Raw genomic sequence first — 20,657 nt, forward strand, 5'->3', positions numbered from 1 at the left:
ATTTCATTGAATTTCAAAGATTAAACGACAAAAAAATAAATTTCCAATAACAAAAATTAAACCACCGGCTGTTAACAGAAAATCTTTCTACTAAACCACAAAACAACAAAAAATAGAGAAAAATTGGAAAAATATCGCAAAAAACGGATGTGTACAATTTTGTAAAACAAGACGTCACGTCCTAAAAAGTTGTTCAATACACGAATTGCCAAACAAACGTTGTTTGGCAATCAACATATATATATATATATATATATATATATATATATTTATATATATATATATATATATATGTATTGATTTTTAGAGAAAATCAGCTCAGATCCAACAATGAAATCAAAGAAAAAAATCTCAAAATTAACTAAAAGTTGAGAAACATGAGCCCTTTTTACACTTAAAAGGAATTAATAAGAACCGCAGATCTTTGCGGTATCAATTTCCAAAAGTGATATATTAATGCAGGACCGATTGCAAATTATTTCTACAAAAAAAAACAAAATTACAAATTGAGCCAAATTAAAGAACAAAATAGCAAAAATAACATCCTTCCTGTGAAAAATAACATGGCGGGAAGGATTCCAGAAGCAACTCCAATTACCAAAACTTCACCAGCAAAACCACAATTACAGCCGGAACCATTGGTCTCAGTCTTAAAACAGTTTTCCTTTACAACACCAGATTGGAATAAAATATTTGGCAAAAAACCTATACCCCATAAGGAGAAAAATTCAAGGTATTGACATCATTGAAGCCAGCCAACATAAAAACAAGTATATCAATTAGGGATCCTCATCAAGGATTCAATAACTTATATTTACAGAAATACTCGCAAACTTTCAGATTACTAAGATCATATCTGGTAACACTGAAATCCGGCCGAAATTCTGAGGATGGAAAAATATTCAGACTAAAAAAACTGAGAGGCTGAAAATTGTCGAGAAATAACTAATGATAATTCTTCTAAGAAACTCAGAGCTCAGCAATTAACTATCCGACCCAAAAGACAGAATCGGAAAGGATAAGGCCGGTAACAATCTCCGAAACCAAATTGCATTAAAAAAGAGAAATTAGGACTCTAGAAAACAACAGTTTCTTTTGGGTCACTGCACTTACAAATGTATTTTTCTATTGCTCGAAATAGCAGACAAAGTTAATTCAAAAATATTGCACAAGTTATGTTACCATGAAAGAAAACAGAAGGAAAAAAATAACACTCAAAAACAAAAAATCATTTGGTAGGAACCTAACCTAACTTAAAGTTCACAAAAACTAAGTAATGTTCAAAATTTCTAAAGCTAATTCTGACAAAGTCTAAACGCTATATTGTATGAAATCAATTGCAAAGCAACAAATTTTGAAAAAATCTATCAAAAAAGGATGCAACTAACATTTTCTTTCAAAATCAGTGACAATGGAATACAAGGTCTGAGGAGAATGCTGGAATGATTAAGGGTAAAACAAGATCATTGCGGAAACAAGAACAAAGAAACAAAAAGACTACTTTGTAAGTTTTGAAGTTAGTTTAAAGACTAAAATAAATTGCAAAAAAATGTCGTCAAAATATTGCTAAAACAGGGGAACTAATTTTTACTGAAGTTCAAAGACGAAGCCAAAAACTAAAGCGATTATTCACTTCACAAAATGGCAATCCGTGCTAGAGCACAGAAAGACTTTCTTGTAATTAAAACTTAAAAAAACGACTAACAAAAAACAGAAAAATTAGACAAAAAATGGCAATACTCGGATCAGCACATGTACAATTCTACAAAACAAAAATGACTAAGTTGAAGAGAAGTGCCTAATGTATGAATTATCGAGAGGACGTAGGCAAATAAACGTTTCTTGAAAAATGTGCTTTCAAAGAACAAAACGAAAAAATGAAAATTATAGAATTTAAAAATAGAGAAAATGTGCCTATTTTGTACTTAAAACGCATTAATAGGCTCTCAAAAACTTTGTGCTATCAATTTCGGTGAGCAACATATTATAATGGCATTGATAATAGATTATAGAAATAAACAAACAGTACTTCCGTTAAACAATACGAAAAACGAATACTCCTCTTCGAGCCGTAAACACCAAGAAAAGGCCAATAAGAGCCCCAGATATCGCTTTGCGGCTATTAATCAGATATTTTCCATTGGCAGAGAAAGAAGCATGAGTAGAAACAACAGCAGCGTAGGAAGAAAAGTGCCATATCTATCATCGCGTCAGTATTCGTAGCATTTTTCAACCAATAAGAAGTGACCACCTCGGATATGAACTGACGAACTGTAAATTCAGGCACAAAATCAGATAACTTTGAGTCAATGAGAAAACTTGAGAGATTATTGCCGTGCTGATAGATTAATATCAATATTTTTCACTTTCTGCTATCAGTTTGAAGTACTTACTTCCTAAGTTAGACTCTGGCAAGTTGTATGAGATGTGATTTTTACTCGCACAGGCCGACTTATCACACCCATCTGGACCAATCAGCTCATAGGACAACATGCCTAGAGTGTCATTTAAAACTGACACATCTGCTTCAAAGAGAATGGTCTTTATTCTAGATGTGAACCACAGTTGGATCTGATTGACATCTGGCTCTACTGTGATGACACGTTTCAAAGCTCCTCTCATGGCTAGACCACTGCGTACATAGTACATCTCACCGTCAAAACCTAAAAAAATTAATTATGCCTTTCATTTGATATAATTATCGAGTAAGGACATTTCCTTTGCGATAGTAGATGTAATGAACTTGGCGTCTGAGCAGTCAGAGCAATATTTGAAAACACATAAAAAGAGAACGTGCAAAATACTTAAGACCAAGAGATTGCTACCAAGAGTAAATGAATTGATGATTATCACGATTTAGCTTTTGATTGGTTGATAAAAATAGAAATGGAAATATTACACGCAGTAAAATTGTATAATTTCAGTTCTTACCACTACGACACCTCCGTTCAGTCGCTTGTATTAAGCACCCCCATTAACTTAGCAGAAAACAGAACGTTTTTACCTCGTACCCCGCACTTGGAAAAAACTTAGAAAAATACTGAATAAAAACCGTACTAGAAGGATAATAACTCTATAGCGAAACCTCCTTGAATAAAGGGATGCCACATGGCGACAGAGATTTGGAAAGTTTTTTATGCATAGAAAAACTCTCAACATACTTCTACACAACAAAGGCCCTCCCTTTGATTTAATTAAAATTCTGACGCTCATATCAAAATGCTACTAATTATAAATAGCCACATTGCAAGAGTTGAAACTATATGGCCATCACCCGCCGGCATGCAAGTTACCGTCACATTCGACGACAACTCAGAACAACTTTAATTCATTTACTCCGGAATACAACCACTGTACAACTTAGCAATCTTTACATGGAATTCAACTGGATTCTACAACATCATGCCTCAAAACCTAAACCAAACAACAGTAAGTTCCTTTAAGTATCCAATCAAACCACCCAATGCTTTCTGAAAACAGCCTAAACAGAACAATTTCTTACTACATTTTCTTGATTTAACTTTTCTCACACACAAACAACAAGAAATCAGACCAAAACCAAAGGCAGAACCCAGCCCTCCGCATGTCCACCTGCGACGTTTCTCTGCATTACCAAAAGAAAATTGGGACCAATTTGAAGGCCTGCTTCGAGCCAGCATTGCCGTATCAAGAATACCTGAAGCCCATCACCAACGAGCACGATACCCTCACCTACATCTTGATGGAAATGCACTTAGCTTTTTATCTCCGGCTGCCAGAAGCTACGCGAAACGACCTGGACAACTCACTACAAGAACTACGCAACCGCTATGCAGGTACAGACCAAAGAAATAATTTCGAGCTTGACCTACAGTCACGAAAGTTTGACCCCATAAAAGAACAGCCAGACGACTTTCTCACCGACCTACAAGGGCTCGCAAATCTTGCAATAGTAGACGACAACGACGCAGGCAGAGATCGCACAGACGAAAGACAACGATGAATCAGGGTGCAGTTTAAACAAGGCAATGCATTCGAGTACAAAAAAGTTCTTCTGAAAGAAAATGACAATATTGCCGTCAACGAGCTGTGCGCAATAAACAAAAGAAGAGTTCGAATCGACCAAATGCACCCAGAACCGTCGCACACCACACCATTCAACGCACTTAATGCATTAAGCAAACCAGCAGTTGTCCAAGCTCTAGAAAACATTATAGCCCCAGGAATCGCATCAATGCGAGTATCACAATCACATAACCAAAAAATTCCGGCATTCTCAAGCCAGCCAAACTTCAACAACTAAGGTAGAGAAAGAACTTTCAGTACGCAAAACAGGCCACGATAACTCAACTTTTAAAACTGACAAAACACTGAACGTCAGCAGTACCCATACCAAAGAGGCCGAGGACGAGGAGCGTATAGGGGACAAAACCGAGGAAGCTTCTCAAGAAACAGCTTTTATAATAGGAACCAAAAAAGAATGTTTAACAATAACAGAGAAAGATCCCCAACGCCACTCCGAACATTCTTTCGGACATGTGCCAGCAATCAGCAGACTGCCCAAGATTGTCCTTAGCGACAAAGAGGAAACCGAGATTAAAACATGCCTTTCAACCAACAGCCAAAAAACTAAATAACCTGCATGCTTTTCTACAAAACCTAGATAATCTCAACAACTTTTAGAGAGAACGTTTTTCTTGTACCTTTACAATTCGAATCCATGTTTATCAAAGCCATCGCCGATACAGGAGCGTTCAGAAGTGCGATGTCACAAACAATTTAGCAAAATAAGAAGTATAACCAACATGGAAATAAACAAAAAAGCTCCACTAGATATTACAGCAGTCTCACTCCAATCGCCGATACTCTTCACTGTTAAACTCGAATTCAAAATTGACATAACACTGGATGAAGAATTTTTGATTTTTGGAAATCTATCTTCCACACCACTCGGTCTACCGTTTTTCCAGAGACACAAAATTATCCTTGACCCCCACAACCGACTACTGCATTTCCCGGAATTCACATTTCAATTGAATAATTTGAAAATGAAGAGAAAAAGAAAACAAAAACGACTGAATGCTAGGAAAAAACTAGCCCTGAGGACAACAAAAGAATACATCCTTCATCCAGGACAACAGCAGCAATTACAATTGCAACCAGAAGAGCAAATTAATACAGCAGAACAAATCGGAATCGTTGAGCCAATCAAAAAACTTGATATCGCTCTCACTAGCCACCCAGCTTGCTATAAACACAACAGAAGTTCCAAAAAAGTCAGAGACGGTTCAACTGTTGCAACATTTGAGATTACTACACCGGAGCAGGCACGATATCTAGTACTGCTAGAATCAAAACTATTTCAAACTGAAAACGAGAACAAGAGATCAAAACAAATAGCCAAGTTGATCAATGCAGCTGCCAGAGAAACGATCAATCACATAGCAATAACGCACGAGAATCAAAGGTGGTTTCCCACTCCAAAAACCCACAGCAGCTCAACAACTAGTGGGAGTCGAAACGTATTTACGACGAACTAATAAAATTCAAGGCGAACTAATAATTAATTTTTCGACGAACTAATAACAACTCGAGGCAATACGGCCCTCGGAAAAACAAAAGGACCAGAAAACCTTCTCAAATTCGTTCGACTAGAAGGACAGCGTACTCACTGCAGCCGATAAGAAATGTATCGAACCACTTCTCGTGGAATTCAATGATATCTTCACCTGACACCAACTACACATTGGGTATACGCACAAGTTTTCTAGTGAAACTGACAGACTCGTATACTCGAAAACACAAAGAATTTCCATACACTTGAAAGACGACTTGATCGTAGAACTAGCACTGCTACAATACTACGGAGTGATCACCACTTCACCATTCAGTCGCTACTCATCGCCTATTTTTGCAAAGCGAAAGCCAAACGGGAAGCTACGGACACTTGTCGACCTCAGGAAAATAAACCATTTGATACGAAATGACTAAAATAACAAATTTCGTAAAAGCAACACTAGCAGATGCTGTCTCTTATCTCGCAGGAAAGAAACTCTTCTGTAAAATGGACGGAAGCCACGGATACTTTTGGGTCCCAATGGCAGACGAAAAATCAGTCCAACTCCTCGCATTCAACTTTGCCTCAAGAATATACGCATTTCAACAACTCACCCAGGGGCTAAGCAGAAGTGTAAGCGCCTTCAGCTCCTTCATGCGCCGAAATTTAGACCAAGTATTTACCGCTGACAAATGCTTCCAATATGTAGATGATATTGGCATTGGTGCATATGACACAGACAATTGATAGAAAAGTGATAGCCGTTTTCTCATGCATTCGTGAATCAGGAATGAAACTCGCGACCGACAAATGTCAGTTCGCAATGCACAAAATAAGTTTCTAGGGAACACAATAACTTCAGAAGGCTTAACACCCATATCACAAAAAGTCGAAAATTTCCCTGAAAACCTTCAAGTTGCCAAAAACAACTAATCAAGTGAAACGAATGATTGGGTTCTTTCACTTCTACAAAGCCTTCATACCCGAGCTATCTGAAAAGTTGCTAAAGAAGTAAGCCAATTTTGAAATCGAGGAAGAACACAAATTAACGCTACACAAATTAACAAATGACCTTAAAAATGCAAGTAACATGTCACTTCGATTGCCAAAAACGGACAAAAAATATGTTATTATGGCGGATGCATCCTTCTACGCCGCTGGGTATGTCAAAATGATAGAAGACTATACAGTGAATGAGAAGAATGACGGAACCAAAATTTACGCTCCAGTTACGTTTGGATCAAAATATTCCAACCAAATCAATTTAAGCTTTCCATCTATGCAAAAGAATTCTTAGCCGTTCATTTGGCCCTTGACACATTTGGAAACATAATTTGGGGATGCAAAAACCCTGTTCTCATTCAAATCGACAACAGATGTCACCAGATTTTATCAAACGAAAATAATACCACCCACCCTCTGTAACGCCTTGGACCACGTTCTCAGTTTTGACATAATTCTGGGACACATACCCGGAAAATCAAACCTTGCAGCCGACTATCTCTCACGAATACACATAAACACAAACGGAAACTTAAGCTACGAATAAAATCAAAAATACAAATGCAAGAGATTCAGGTTGACATTGCATCACACACCCCAGATAATTCTCTAAATACAATTCTTGAGGAAAAAATTAAGCTTCCTAAAATAACAAAAGACTACTTACTAACAACACAACCAAACAACGCAGAAAAGCAAACCATTGAAGCTGATGTACAAATGCAACTCCTTCCAAATCATATTGCATCATTGCAAATGCATAACCCACTAGACCATTTCACAACGCACGGCCACGGCCCACTGAATCTACGCTCAGAGCAACAGAAGGACCAGGATATCAAAAGGGGTAATGAACTGGTTTGAACGCGGACGACCAACTTCCAGCCAATATCTCTCAACAGACCTTAAAAAGTACCGAAAGCAATACCCGAGACTAAGCATGTTTGACGGCTTAATATACAGTAATTTTTTTGACCACGGGGAATAACTTCACCCAACAATACTTTGTCCTCAAGTAGCTAGGAAAAGAGGTACTATACCGAATTCATAACAGCCCATGGGGCGGTCACAAAGGAATAACACTTAGAATTTTCGAGTTCCGGAAGCGCTTCTACTTTCCAAATTTTACAGAAACTTACAGAGTACATTCAAAACTGCTTAACCTGTATGCAGAGCAAACCATCGACAACAGCATCGCCCAGACCACCTCTCCAACCATTGTCGTCAGAGTAAAACTTCCCAGCAGACGTAATGATGATAGACCTTGAAGGCAAAATGCACCCATAACCCAATTTTATCTGGCATTGACGTGTTCTCGAAAGATCTATTTGCTGGCTGTTCCCCTAAAAAAAAGGCGACGCCGACTTGGTAGCAAGAGCACTGTCTTCAATATTCCTACGACACTCATATATACACTCAACAATGATTTGTGACCTGGGTATCGCATTCACATCTGAATTAATGAGTGAATTGGCAACACTACTGGAAATACAACTAAAACACAGTACACTCAAACAAGTAAACAATAGGACTACAAGAAAGGAATCATGCGTCTTTGAAACAAATACTACGAATAAACGAAAACCAGAAGTCAACAGACTGGCATCGCTACCTCGACATAGCAATTTTTTTACACAACACAACGTTTGCCCCGGCGCTAGGATGCATACCTTCTGATGTGTTTCACCGAAGAGCCCCAGTGAACCCCCGTGATCTAAGATTCCAGAACATTAAACTATGGGAGAACAACCCCTAGCACGACAGTGTCAAAGACTTACAAGACAAAACTACAGAACTCTTTGCTAGCGTTAAAGAGAACCTCATAGCCTCATATCTCAAATATAAGAAGTACTACGACATAAAAGCAAACGCGACTTCACTTAAATTTCATCAGCACAGTCTAATACTAGACCCCAAGTGCACAACTCAAATTGCCATAATGAACAAATAACAGACGAGATGGATACCTGTATGCAGAGTAGAAAAAGTTCTCACAACCGCCAATTACATTGTCCGAAAAGTCAACACAAATTGCACTCAATGCGTGCATCAAATTGCACTCAGAGCGATTGAGCCACACTACGAATTTGAAGACTTAAAAAAGATTGAGCCAAGTGAGTTTGGAGCCGACCCCACAATTCCCGAGAAAGAACGAGAACCGCAACTAATTGACAACCAAGTTCATATGCAAATAAATCAGAATGGCATTGTTCCACAAAAAAACGTTTGAACATAAGAACCACGAACCAATCTATAACCAGGAAGCAATTTTCGTTGAAGGGTCCGTTCCACTCGCACAAGCTGAGAGCCCAGAACAAATTGACACCGAAAACTACATTTTCTCAGGACAAAGCAATTTTCCTCAAACGGACGCACGATTTGGAGCAAACCGTCCGTACAACCTACACAGAGACCACCTAGCGTTAGCACCCGAGAACTCAGTCTATAACACACTACAACCAAAACAGCAGGAAGAGCCAGCGGTTACGGTGATCACCTATTTTCCACTAGACCATTACATAGAACCTGAGCTCCAAATTGAAGCGGATAACGACGACTCGGATGAAACAGAAAATCAACCAAACACGGACACAGACAGCCTCCATTATAAAAACAACATAAATAACCATGATTTGTGGCAGGACTGGGACGTCTCATTTGACCCCAACTACACACCTCTAGTCAACAACACAAACTACTCTCGTTACGAATACGGAGATTACACATCAGACTTCACAAATGCCGAACAAATCCACCAGAAAATTTTAAACTTGACGAACAAAGCTACAGTCACTGTTCTAACCAAAATCAGACACAGAACCCAAATAACAGCTCTTCGACCGACGAGCTTGAATTCATTGTACCAGAAAACATCCATTTCCTGATCACCTCATCACCCATTCCACAAAAAGCTTCTGAAAGAGAACTCCATGATTTCGGACCAATTATAAATCAACGAAGATAAGTAGTACTACTAACTCTTCACCGTCGAGAGATCAACGGAAATCTAAACCAACATATTCATTTTTACAGTTAATGCTATTCAAAATCAGTTTCCGCAAATCAACAGAATAATTTTAACCCTTCTTATTTGCCCACACAATTTATTTGACAGCCTACAATTCAAACCAGCTATCCAGACAAAAAAATGGAGCTTTGCATAATTCTTGCAATACTCCAGTTACCACAAAGCTACTCCAAATCAACCCACAGTGGCTACAAAAGATGGAGTTCTCTTCAACCTTCATCAAAAAATTCTAACGGAAAAGTTGGTCAAAACAGAAATTCTCGTCCCTTGCCCCAAATACAAAACAAATTGAAATGTAGAACTCAGAAAATTATGGATGCCTCTTGAACTTTACCAACATGACTGATTCAACAACTGGACTGTACTCGATAACCCAGCAGACAATGATGAAAAACAAACGAGCCGAAGAAGACATTGAAAATCTCCGTCTGGAAATGAACACCTTACTAAGGGCAAACAGTCAAACGAGTTCACACTTACAACAACCACGAGGAGCCGCAGCAGCAGCAGCCACTCCTAAGAATTCGAATTGGCGCTGGTGATAAACTGCTTTGCTTCAAAAAATCTGTTTTTGGCGGACGTGATGAGAGTTGCATGTAATCAAGAAAATATAAAACGAGCAATGAACTACCTTCAATACTTGACCGACCACGTGCAGGAAATCACTGTATAACACACTGACAAATTTTATGTGTCAGGTTAACCAAAAGCGATTAAGGAAGCGCAACACGAATAGAACACAAAACCGTAATTGGGAACTTGCAGAGAGCCAATTTAAGGCTCTGCGACAGAATGTACATCACATGCGCAACTGTACAATATCTGTATGTTTGGGAGCAAGCCAACCAACACAGCTTAGTCATTAGTAAAATTTTTCAAACAATTTTGGCAAACAAAAACATACCGGGCAGCCTTATATACGCTTTGGATTATTATCCTCGATGATTTGACTCCACTTATGAACCAACTACTACCAATGTCAAATCCCAATGCCAAATGGAGACACAGGAAAAGCACTAGCTTGGCGTTTGGAAGCCAAGTGTATGGCGGTCTCTGATTCAAACCAGAATTCAAATTAATTGAAAACCGAAGAACGGACACACTATCTATCGAAGAAATTGCGAAACCAATACTAGAGCAAATACAAGCAATCAAACGCGACTCGGAGAACAGATTCGAGAAGTACATTCACTGGCGATTATCGATTCTTTTTGGATTTACGTTGTTCATAACAAACGTTCTTCTCCACCTAACATACTCTCCTACTTCACAAATGGTCAAATCTACATCGGAGATTCCCATTCAGAATAACACACGAAGGACGTAAGATCAAGACAAAACCAGTCCAGGTAGTCGCAATCAACGATTACAAATACTTACAAGAACATCCGCTACATAAAGGCTCATTAGTGCTTCCTCGAGATTGAAAAGGACTTTGAAAACCAAACCGAGCAAGACTCAAACAAAGAACTGTGGACGCCGTACACTTTCCTCTGTAACTACATTCCACGACCGCAACAAAACGAAGAAAAAAGTAACAATCGAACATATTAATCGACCCGCACCCCCAGCTACTCCATCGCAACCCCTTTACACTCACATCCCAGAACAACAAGGCATCACATTATGGAACATACCTTCTACGAACAATGAAACTCGGCTGTGCTTGATCAGCAAAATAATAAAAAAAACAAGAAAAACAAAAAAAGAAAAACAAAAAAAGAAAAGTCATCGAGAAAACGAAAAACGACAAAAAAACGGCAAGAAGAAAGTGTTTGAAAATGGTTAACTCTAAGTGTCGATTTCTCGAAAACTAGAAGAGATACGGCCTTCATATTTTAGCTCCAAGAATAAAGCCCAGATGCCCCCCGGGCCTTTTCCCAAAATTCGAGTACCTCCACACCCAGCGAACACTACCATGAAAACTCCAAAAAGATCAGAAAATTAACCAAAAGGAAAAACAAAATAAAAAAGAACATTTCAATCAGCACAACACAAACAGGAAAACAGAGAAAGATGAGGCCTGGACGACTTTGTGGAACGTCCCTACAAACAACGAACAAAACAAAAAAACACATATACAGCCAACAGAACAAAAAGTACGAAGCTACGTAGCTGAGAAATGATTTTGCGAGAAAATCTTACTGCTACATGTAATGAAGCGATCGGAAACGTATGAGCAACCCCACTTTGAACCTCTCAAGCTTAGGCAGGGGCTTGCACCCTACCTTCTTTGCTCGGAATCACAAATTTTAATTGCTGAATAATGAACAACGCTGATGTAATAAATAATAAAAGCCAGCTTAAAGATTAACAATCGAAAAAACAGTAACAGCACGTTACTTGCACTTTTACGAAGGCCTTCCATTGACATCAGCACAGGAACAAACCAAAACCTAACCAAACGAAACTGCCGGGGACCTGTACAACCACGTGATTACATTAGCACCAATAACCTCTCAAACTGTTCCCAAACCGAAAACACAATCTCTACCTCTTTTGCTATAACTACTCACGAATCCCATCCCGACTAATATTGATTTATCACTATTCAATGTTACAATCATAGATACCAGCGGATTATATTCTCCATCATTCCTTTCGGTCAAAACGCCAGCATAAACATTTATAATGTCGTGCTATAGCAAATACATTTATCCCGTGACCATTTTTATCCGCTCTGCGCGACTTTCATCACGTGACACCTGAGCCAATAAAAATGGTTTGTCCAAATAGCAAACTTTTGTAAAAAAAAGCAAATAATTACTATTGCAGACGAATTATATAACTCGTCTTTAAATTTCAACAATGCAATTATGAGAAAATATGAACCCCGTCAGTTCTCATTTCATTAACTTAGAGCCAAAGATACATACAACTTTTGATAACATACCGGTTTATATCAACAGCTACCAAGTAACTTTCTATGTTGAACAAGAAACTTTCATACAACTACAATTACCTCACCCTACCTTACAAAATAATATTCCATCTACCACAATAATACCAATCACTTTGACTGAATCCTCACCAGCATGGATGAGTTTGAAGCAAACTATTATCGCTAAGGATGACTTTACACCAGTGAGGTTCTTTCAACAAAACATTGAAAAACTCTCAATATCTTTGCCAGAGAACAATCCCGCTGTTGAACTTACGCAAAACGAAAGTGATATCGAAGTTTTTTCTCCCCGTACCCTTGGTTACATTTCTCAAGTCCAAAGCGCTTCTGAAAACAGCTTTCCCCTTCGTCCCCAGACGACAACAGCTAATCTCCGCTGATTCAAACTCCCAACAAACAAAAAAGAATCCAATCATATTTTCCAATTTGGGAAGGGAAAACGTAACAATGACCGATGAAACTAACATTTGGACAAGGGTGTGTAATTCCGCTGATCCTGCCGACCAAATAGCACCATTTACGCAATTTAACATCGCAGTTGGCCTAAGAGTAGGAAGGACGGATAAATTGTTTTTTCAGAAGATTTGTTACCCTAACCCATGCCACAATTGTTATCTGGGCTATTCCCCGGTATCGCTTGCATTCCAATTCAACAAAAAATTTTTATTAGATGCTTCTATCATTAAAAAACCAATGCTGTAAACTTTGTAAGTAGAGCAAATCATAAACACCACTCGAATACAGTTTTTGAATTCATTTTTTTCATTGCATATAACGCAACCATAATGCGAGTACTACAATTACATCCGACACTTCAACAACCTCTGCAGGCCCGTTATTATCTCATGATCATTGGGATTATATCAACGAAGACCCACTTGATCCCGAATACCTAGAAGTAGTTCGAGGTGAATAAGATGGACACCTCATCCGAAGCCTCTAATCAGACCGACCCCTACTATCCCCCTACCCAAACTAGATATCCCCTTTTCATGTATTTCAATGTGGCCTCCGACGTGAAACTCGGAGTTTTCCGAGAATATCAAATATTACCCTGCAACTTAACTACGTTCTGCTTAACATTTTTTGATAATTCTACTCCACTAATGACCTACTTCAAACCAGGTCATCCCGAATATACTCATATACGACGATTTATCAAAAATGGGGAAACCGAGTTTATCGATGGTGAATTTTAATTAGAAAACAGATCGGATGAGGAATGTTAAGAGTGCATCTACACCAAACTATTGTCACCACATACCTGCTTGAGGTTTTGACACATGTTACACCACAAAAAAACCATTTTTCAACAAGAGGGCATTACGTACAAATTCATCTTGATTTCTGTAAACAAGAACCGAAAAACTTCTTCGTCAACAATCGATTCTGATATTTAATTACTTGCAGGCACACCAGCAACACGAAAAAGTCAAACTATTGTAGCCCATCCAGTCCCTTATCAGCTACAACCAGCAAAATCACGAAAACCCAAAAACTCTTCAAAAATTACTTAGAAAGAGTAAATTTTGAAGAACAAGCAAAGGTTTGAAATCGCGTTTCTTTTATACCGAAAATATCCTTAAAATTTACCACTTAGACCAGTTTGAGCACCACTGAGACAACCCCAAACTATTGCAGCTTATAGTTGCACTTATCGATTATCACCACACAAAAATCGAAAATTTGAAAAATGGACAAGAGGCATTACTTAACCTAAAATAAATTTGAACTTTTACATATAGTTATTGCTCCACAGAATTAATTACATTTTCCGGCAGCGTCAACCTAATTTTATTCCGTCTATTTGAAAAACAAGAGCCTCACGCCGATTGGCTGAAAAAAACATTTACCATCAAAATTTTTTGATTCCCTACGCCACCTTGGAAAAATTCACAAAACGAATAAATCTTAATTTTTACAATCACGCTCCTGCGCGACCATAAAAAAACTCAGAAAGAAGAACGAAATAGTGTTACGCCTAAGGATACTGCGTCGTTTACGAAAATTAAATAACGGGTCTTACTCCGCTCCAGAAATCTTACTTTACCTTTGTCATACTCACTTCATCTTGCTTTATCTTTCTTTTTCGTTAAACTGCCAATCAATCAGCCTTTATCTTTTACCTACAAAAGTCACCTACACAAAAAAAACGTGAGTCACAGCTGGCGATTGCCGAACCCAGATGATGGCTACATGCCAACAATTTTAGAAAAACCGAAGTACTTATATGTGTACCATGGAATCCCCACTGGAAACGATGTCAAATTGGCCGTCTTCGACTACTTTGTAGTCCGAGAAGACGTCACAATCTCAATATTTGTTGAATACGCGGAAGAAGGCAGCCTCCCTGCAAAAACAGTCGCGTTTGAAAGCGAATTCATCAACTATATCTACCTGTTGACGTTCGTCATGAACCCACTAGAAGACACGTTGGAGGGAACCTACGAATTAATCAATTCTTAAGCCAACAGGTAGGAAGTTCGTATGCCAAAATCATATCCCCCTGTATTTATTGTCATTGACTTGTATCAAAAAAACTTACTTTTTCTACGTTTGCTTCCGTTTAGTTTGTATCGCTTGCATTCCACTTCAAAATTTTTCTTAATAGATGCTTCTATCATAATGAAATAACCAATGCTGTAAACTTTGTAAGTAGAGCAGTTCATAAACACCACTCGAAAGCAGTTTTTGTATTCATTTTTTTCATTGCATATGACGCAACCATAATGGGGGTACTACAATTACATCCGACACTTCAACAGCCACTGCAGGCCCGTTATTATCTCATGATCATTGGGATTATATCAACTACGACCCACTTGATCCCGAATACCTAGAAGTAGTTCGAGGTGCATAAGATGGACACCTCATACGAAGCCTCTAATCAGACCGAACCCTATTATCCCCCTGCCCAAACTAAATATCCCCTTTTCATGTATTTCAATGTGGCCTTCGACGTGAAACTCGGGAGTTTTCCGAGAATATCAAATATTACCCTGCAACTCAACTAAGTTCTGCTTAACATTTTTTAATAATTCTACTCCACTAATGACCTACTTCAAACCAGGTCATCCTGAATATACTCATATACGACGATTTATCAAAAATGGGGAAACCGAGTTTATCGATGGTGAATTTTTATTAGAAAACAGCTCGGATGAGGAATGTTAACAGTGCATCTACATCAAACTATTGTTTTCACATACCTAATTGAGGTTTTGACACATGTTACCACACAAAAAACCATTTTTCAACAAGGGGCATTACTTACAACAAATGAATCTTGATTTCTGTAAACAAGAACAGAAAAACTTCTTCGTCAACAATCGATTCTGATATTTAATTACTTGCAAGCACACCAGCAACACGAAAAAGGCAAACTATTGTAGCCCATCCCGTCCCTTATCAGCTACAACCAGCAAAATCACGAAAACCCAAAAACTCTTCAAGGGATATTACTTAGAAAGAGCAAATTTTGAAGAACAAGCAAAAGTTTGAAATCGCATTTCTTTTATACCGAAATTAATCTTAAAATAAACCACTAATAGTTTGAGCACTACTAAGACAACCACAAACTATTGCAGCTTATAGTTGCATTTATCGATTACAACCACACAAAAAACGAAAATTTCAAAAATGGACAAGGGGCATTACTTAAACTAAAATAAAATTGAAATTTTGCATATAGCTATTGCTCCACAGAATTAATTACATTTTCCGGGAGCGTTATTCCTTCAATTTGAAAAACAAGAGCCTCACGCTGATTGGCTGAAAAAAACTTACCATCGAAATTTGTTGATTCCCTACGCCACCTTGGAAAAATTCACTGAACGAATAAATCTTAATTTTTACAATCACGCTCCTGCGCGACCACTAAAAAAAACTCAGAAAGAACAAAATAGTGTTACACCTAAGGAAACTGCGTCGTTTACGAAAAATAAATAAACGGCTCATGAGTCACAGCTGGCGATATCCGAACCCAGATGATGGCTACATGCCAACAATTTTGGAAAAACCGAAGTACTTATATGTGTACCATGGAAGCCCAACTGGAAACGATGTCAAATTGGCCGTCTACAGCGACCTCATAGTCCGAGAAGACGTCGCAATCTCAATATCTGTTGAATAGGTGGAAGAAGGCAGCCTCCCAGCAAAAACAGTCACGTTTGAAAGCGAATTCATCAACTATATCTACCTGTTGACGTACGTCATGAACCCACTAGAAGACACCTTGGAGGGAACCTACGAATTAATCAATTCTTAAGCCAACAGGTAGGAAGTTCGTATGCCAAAATCATATCCCCCTGTATTTATTGTCATTGACTTGTATCAAAAAAACTTACTTTTTCTACGTTTGCTTCCGTTTAGTTTGTATCGCTTGCATTCCACCTCAACAAAATTTTTCTTAATAGATGCTTCTATCATAATAAAATAACCAATGCTGTAGACTTTGTAAGTAGAGCAGTTCATAAACACCACTCAAATGCAGTTTTTGTATTCATTTTATTTATTGCATGACGCAACCATAATGAAAATTTGTTTTCTTAGCGCCGATGAACAATGAATGATCGTAAATCTGTTTGCACCAAAATCAACTCTCCTCTAATAATCTATATATTAACTTTGTTACCAAAACCTCCGTTTTCCTTTTAATACCAATTAACTTGTTTCAGTAACCCCCCTCCAATATGTTGTTGCTTAAAAGTTTGCTATAATTGTTCCAATGAAGTAATCTTTAAATTTAATAATCACCTTTTATAAACAAAGAAAGCCTTTTCAAAGCTGCATCAAAGCTCATTTAAGCTGCAGTACAACAATCATTTTCAATAAGAAAGAGAACGGCACCGCGCCAATACCACAGCACCATTTTCCACAATCCCTCCCTCTGTTTATTTTACCAATCCACCAAAATACGATAATTCAACTAGGTCATTTTTCCATTCAAGCGAAAAAAAATGATTTTCAAAAGCCCTCCGAAGAAGAGATGAAAGGCACCAACTAGACGCATAGTACAAACTAAAGAACCTCCACTGAAGCCAATGAGACAGAACAGAGAAATTGGACTCTAAGAAAACAGATGAAAACAAAAAACAGAAACCATGCAAAACAAAACTTTAAATGGCATTTGTATGATGAATTGCTCCCAGCATGTTCTTACCCAAAATCTTAACCTATAGAGCACCCGTAGAGCAGTACACTAAACCTTTTTGTTTTGTATCAGGAGGTCCCGGGTTTGCTCCCCGGCTTCCGCCTTTTTTTAGAGAGCCGTAGTATCACGCTTTAGCTGTTGATTGGTTGATAAAAATAGAAAATGGAACAATAATACACGCAGTAAATTGTACACCCCTATTAACTTAGAAATTAACTCAGCTGAAACCAGAACGTTTTCTACCTCGTACCCCGCACTTGGAAAAACTTAGCAAAATACTGAATAAAAACCGTACTAGAAGGATAATAACTCTATAGCGAAACCTCCTTGAATAAGGGGATGCAACAATGATTAACAACTTGGAGCATAGTTAAATATGTAGTTGATGACCTGATAGCTACCGTTGCTCTGATTTCACGCAAAACTGTTTCAAGAGAACATAGTTATGCTGATTTAGATTACATCTTTTTTCGTGCTACCGTCACTGTCTAATTAGACGAAGACCTCATAAGCGTCAATATCTCATATTATGAACCGAACTTGATCAAAATGCTTCATTGAGTCTAAATAAAACGTAATATTACGAAGAGATATCTCACCAAACAGTTGATAGCAGTTGTGGTCAGGCATGTAAAGATCCATCTGAATGTACTTCATTAGTTCATCATCTTCCGCTAATGAAATGGGTTTGTTCACGTGGAAACCCTTCTCCTCTTTTTTAGCTCCGGTGGTCACTTCAACGCTTAACAAAGCTGAGGTCACAACAAGAAGTATGAGGTAACCAGCGGAGTTAGCAGTGATCGCCATTTTACCGACGTCTCCACCGTGGCCCAAAAAACTGGTAGGGTTAAGTTACCATAAAATAACCGATGATTGTTGCTTTTGCTTTCGTCTTCATTGTGATCTTAAAATACAATAAAAATTACCATTCTGACTAATTGTCAGAGATCTCAATTAAAATCAAAACAGGTAATTTTTTGAAGGCCTTTATAAAGGATAGTGCTCATATTTCATGGAAAGTTACCAATCTTATCTTAGTAATTATTCGCATATAGATAAGGCGGACTTAAAGTAATAGTGTGTTCGATTAGTAACTCTTTCTCAATTAAGTGGAAAAATTGAATAGGGTAATAGAAAAATATGCTCTTTGCAGGTGTAAAAAACGTATTTTAAGTAGGACCGAAATGAAAAAGTATTTGTCATTTTTGAGTTGTTAAACTCCACAAATTTAAATAAAAAGACATCGGACGATTCTGAGATTAAAGAGATTGATAGTTTTTTGAGAGCTTAATTGCACTTAGCATGCTAGTTTCTGTTGCACACTTCTCGAGAAAAAAGAAATTATCTAATGCAAGAATGAAAAGAAAGATCTAATGAGAGGGAAACCATAAAGCTAAGTCTTATCGATTAGTTACCTCAATTAAGACTATTTTGGAACAGTCAGTTCATTAATCAAACGATCTCGTTCATCAGTGCGGCTTTGACCCGTATCTAAATCATCTAACACAGCGAGTTATGATAGTCATAAGTCGGTCGGGAACTCCTGAGGATGTTAACTGGTGTGTTGGAATTTTCTGGATTGTAGAGCAATTTCAAAATTTCTCCTTTGGTCGGCTCCAGCTGATCTGTTTTGCTCTCAAACGACCAGCGAGCGGTTGGCTTTGTCAGTAGCTAGCCACAGTTTAGTGAGGTCAGCTTCAGCTTAATTGAAGGGGCGTGAGGTGAGAGCAGCGGGGACGGGGGGTAACAGTGGGGGGAACGGCGGGGTGGGGATCAATTTCTAAGAAACGCCCTTCACACCATAAGTATGCCTCCTAAACAGTTTCTGTGAGTCGCATACTTGGAGAATAGCGAGCCGAAAGGTTCTAAGAGAACTTAATGCCCACTGGGCGCTACCTCTTTATCCCGTTTCTGAGGACGAAAAGTCAAATCGGTCAGACGTAAAATCAGTCAAGCGAAAAATGGCATAAAAAGACCACAGGACTAATATAATTACTAAAACTTTGTTCTAGAGCAATCAATCAGACATTATAGTACTTCGCAGAGCTTCAAAATCAGATATCATGTCTTCAGTCAAGTAAGCCTAAAAGGGGTGCGGTGCATGAGCGATCGACAAGGTAGTGTGAGGGATGGAATAGGGTGGTGTTCGCTACGAGGGGAGGTGGTGGTTTCAAGCTGCAGTACTCTAAATATTAATACTCAACTTTCAAGCATAATCGACAAACACTGGACAAATTGCTCTCGAACGACAGGCGGGGTAATTTAATTCAGGGGCTGTAGCCAAGATAAAAAATTTTATGGGTAGAAAAACATCTTCCATGGGAGGTATACCAACCACCGACACCCGGAGTCCTCAACATAGCCATTCACCACTCGGCTATCCGGCCCTATTGATTTCCTATGCAAAAATCGCGTTTAATTTAGCAATAACTTTTACATCGGATGACAGCAATTGTTATCACTCGAGAAAGAAGAGGGCAATCATGAAAAAGTCATTTGAGAAGTCAATGAATGTTCTAGAACAAAATCGCAAAACGGTTAGGCAAAAATAAGCAAAAATTTTGCGAGCAAAATACACGCACGTTTACAATAGTCGCTTCAAAAATCCTTCAAAGGCAATAAAACAGATTTAATTGCTTGAAAAGAATAAAGTCAAAGTTCATGAATATTTATTCTTCAGAGAAATAAAAAACTGTCATTACCAATACTCCCATTCGAGTCGTAAAAAATCGATACCCACCAATCGTCTTCGGCTCATAAAAACCTGCAGAATACCAGTAGTTCTATTAGGATAAAAATCGATGAAATCCAATACTTCGCTTCGGATCGTAAAAGACCCATAGTACTAGAATACTTCAAACTTCATTCGAGAGCAATCGAGCAGTTACAACTTATTTAAAGAACAAAGGCATTTATTGTTAAACAACCAACTAACCTGAAGTTAACATAGCATTTGAGCAATCACATTACTTGGACATGCATCACGAGTAGTATATAATACCTACGTAAAGAAAGGGGGGATATCATTCGACTCTTA

General features: G+C 38.2%; 1 protein-coding gene across 1 annotated transcript in view; it reads right to left on the reverse strand.

Annotated features, from left to right (window-relative positions):
* Positions 1–18,854, reverse strand: part of LOC142349972 (uncharacterized) — an 85,803-nt gene extending 66,949 nt beyond the window's left edge. The window contains exons 1-2 of the mRNA XM_075401844.1: positions 18,220–18,854; positions 2,394–2,663 (exon numbers count right to left, since the gene is read on the reverse strand). Of these exons, the coding sequence (XP_075257959.1) occupies positions 2,394–2,663; positions 18,220–18,427 (478 nt within the window). The 5' untranslated portion in view covers positions 18,428–18,854. The remainder of the gene's footprint in view (positions 1–2,393; positions 2,664–18,219) is intronic.
* Positions 18,855–20,657: the final 1,803 nt, after the last annotated feature.

Source organism: Convolutriloba macropyga, chromosome 11 (genome assembly GCF_964194025.1).
Source record: "Convolutriloba macropyga chromosome 11, txConMacr16.3, whole genome shotgun sequence".
Lineage (NCBI taxonomy): Eukaryota > Metazoa > Xenacoelomorpha > Acoela > Convolutidae > Convolutriloba > Convolutriloba macropyga.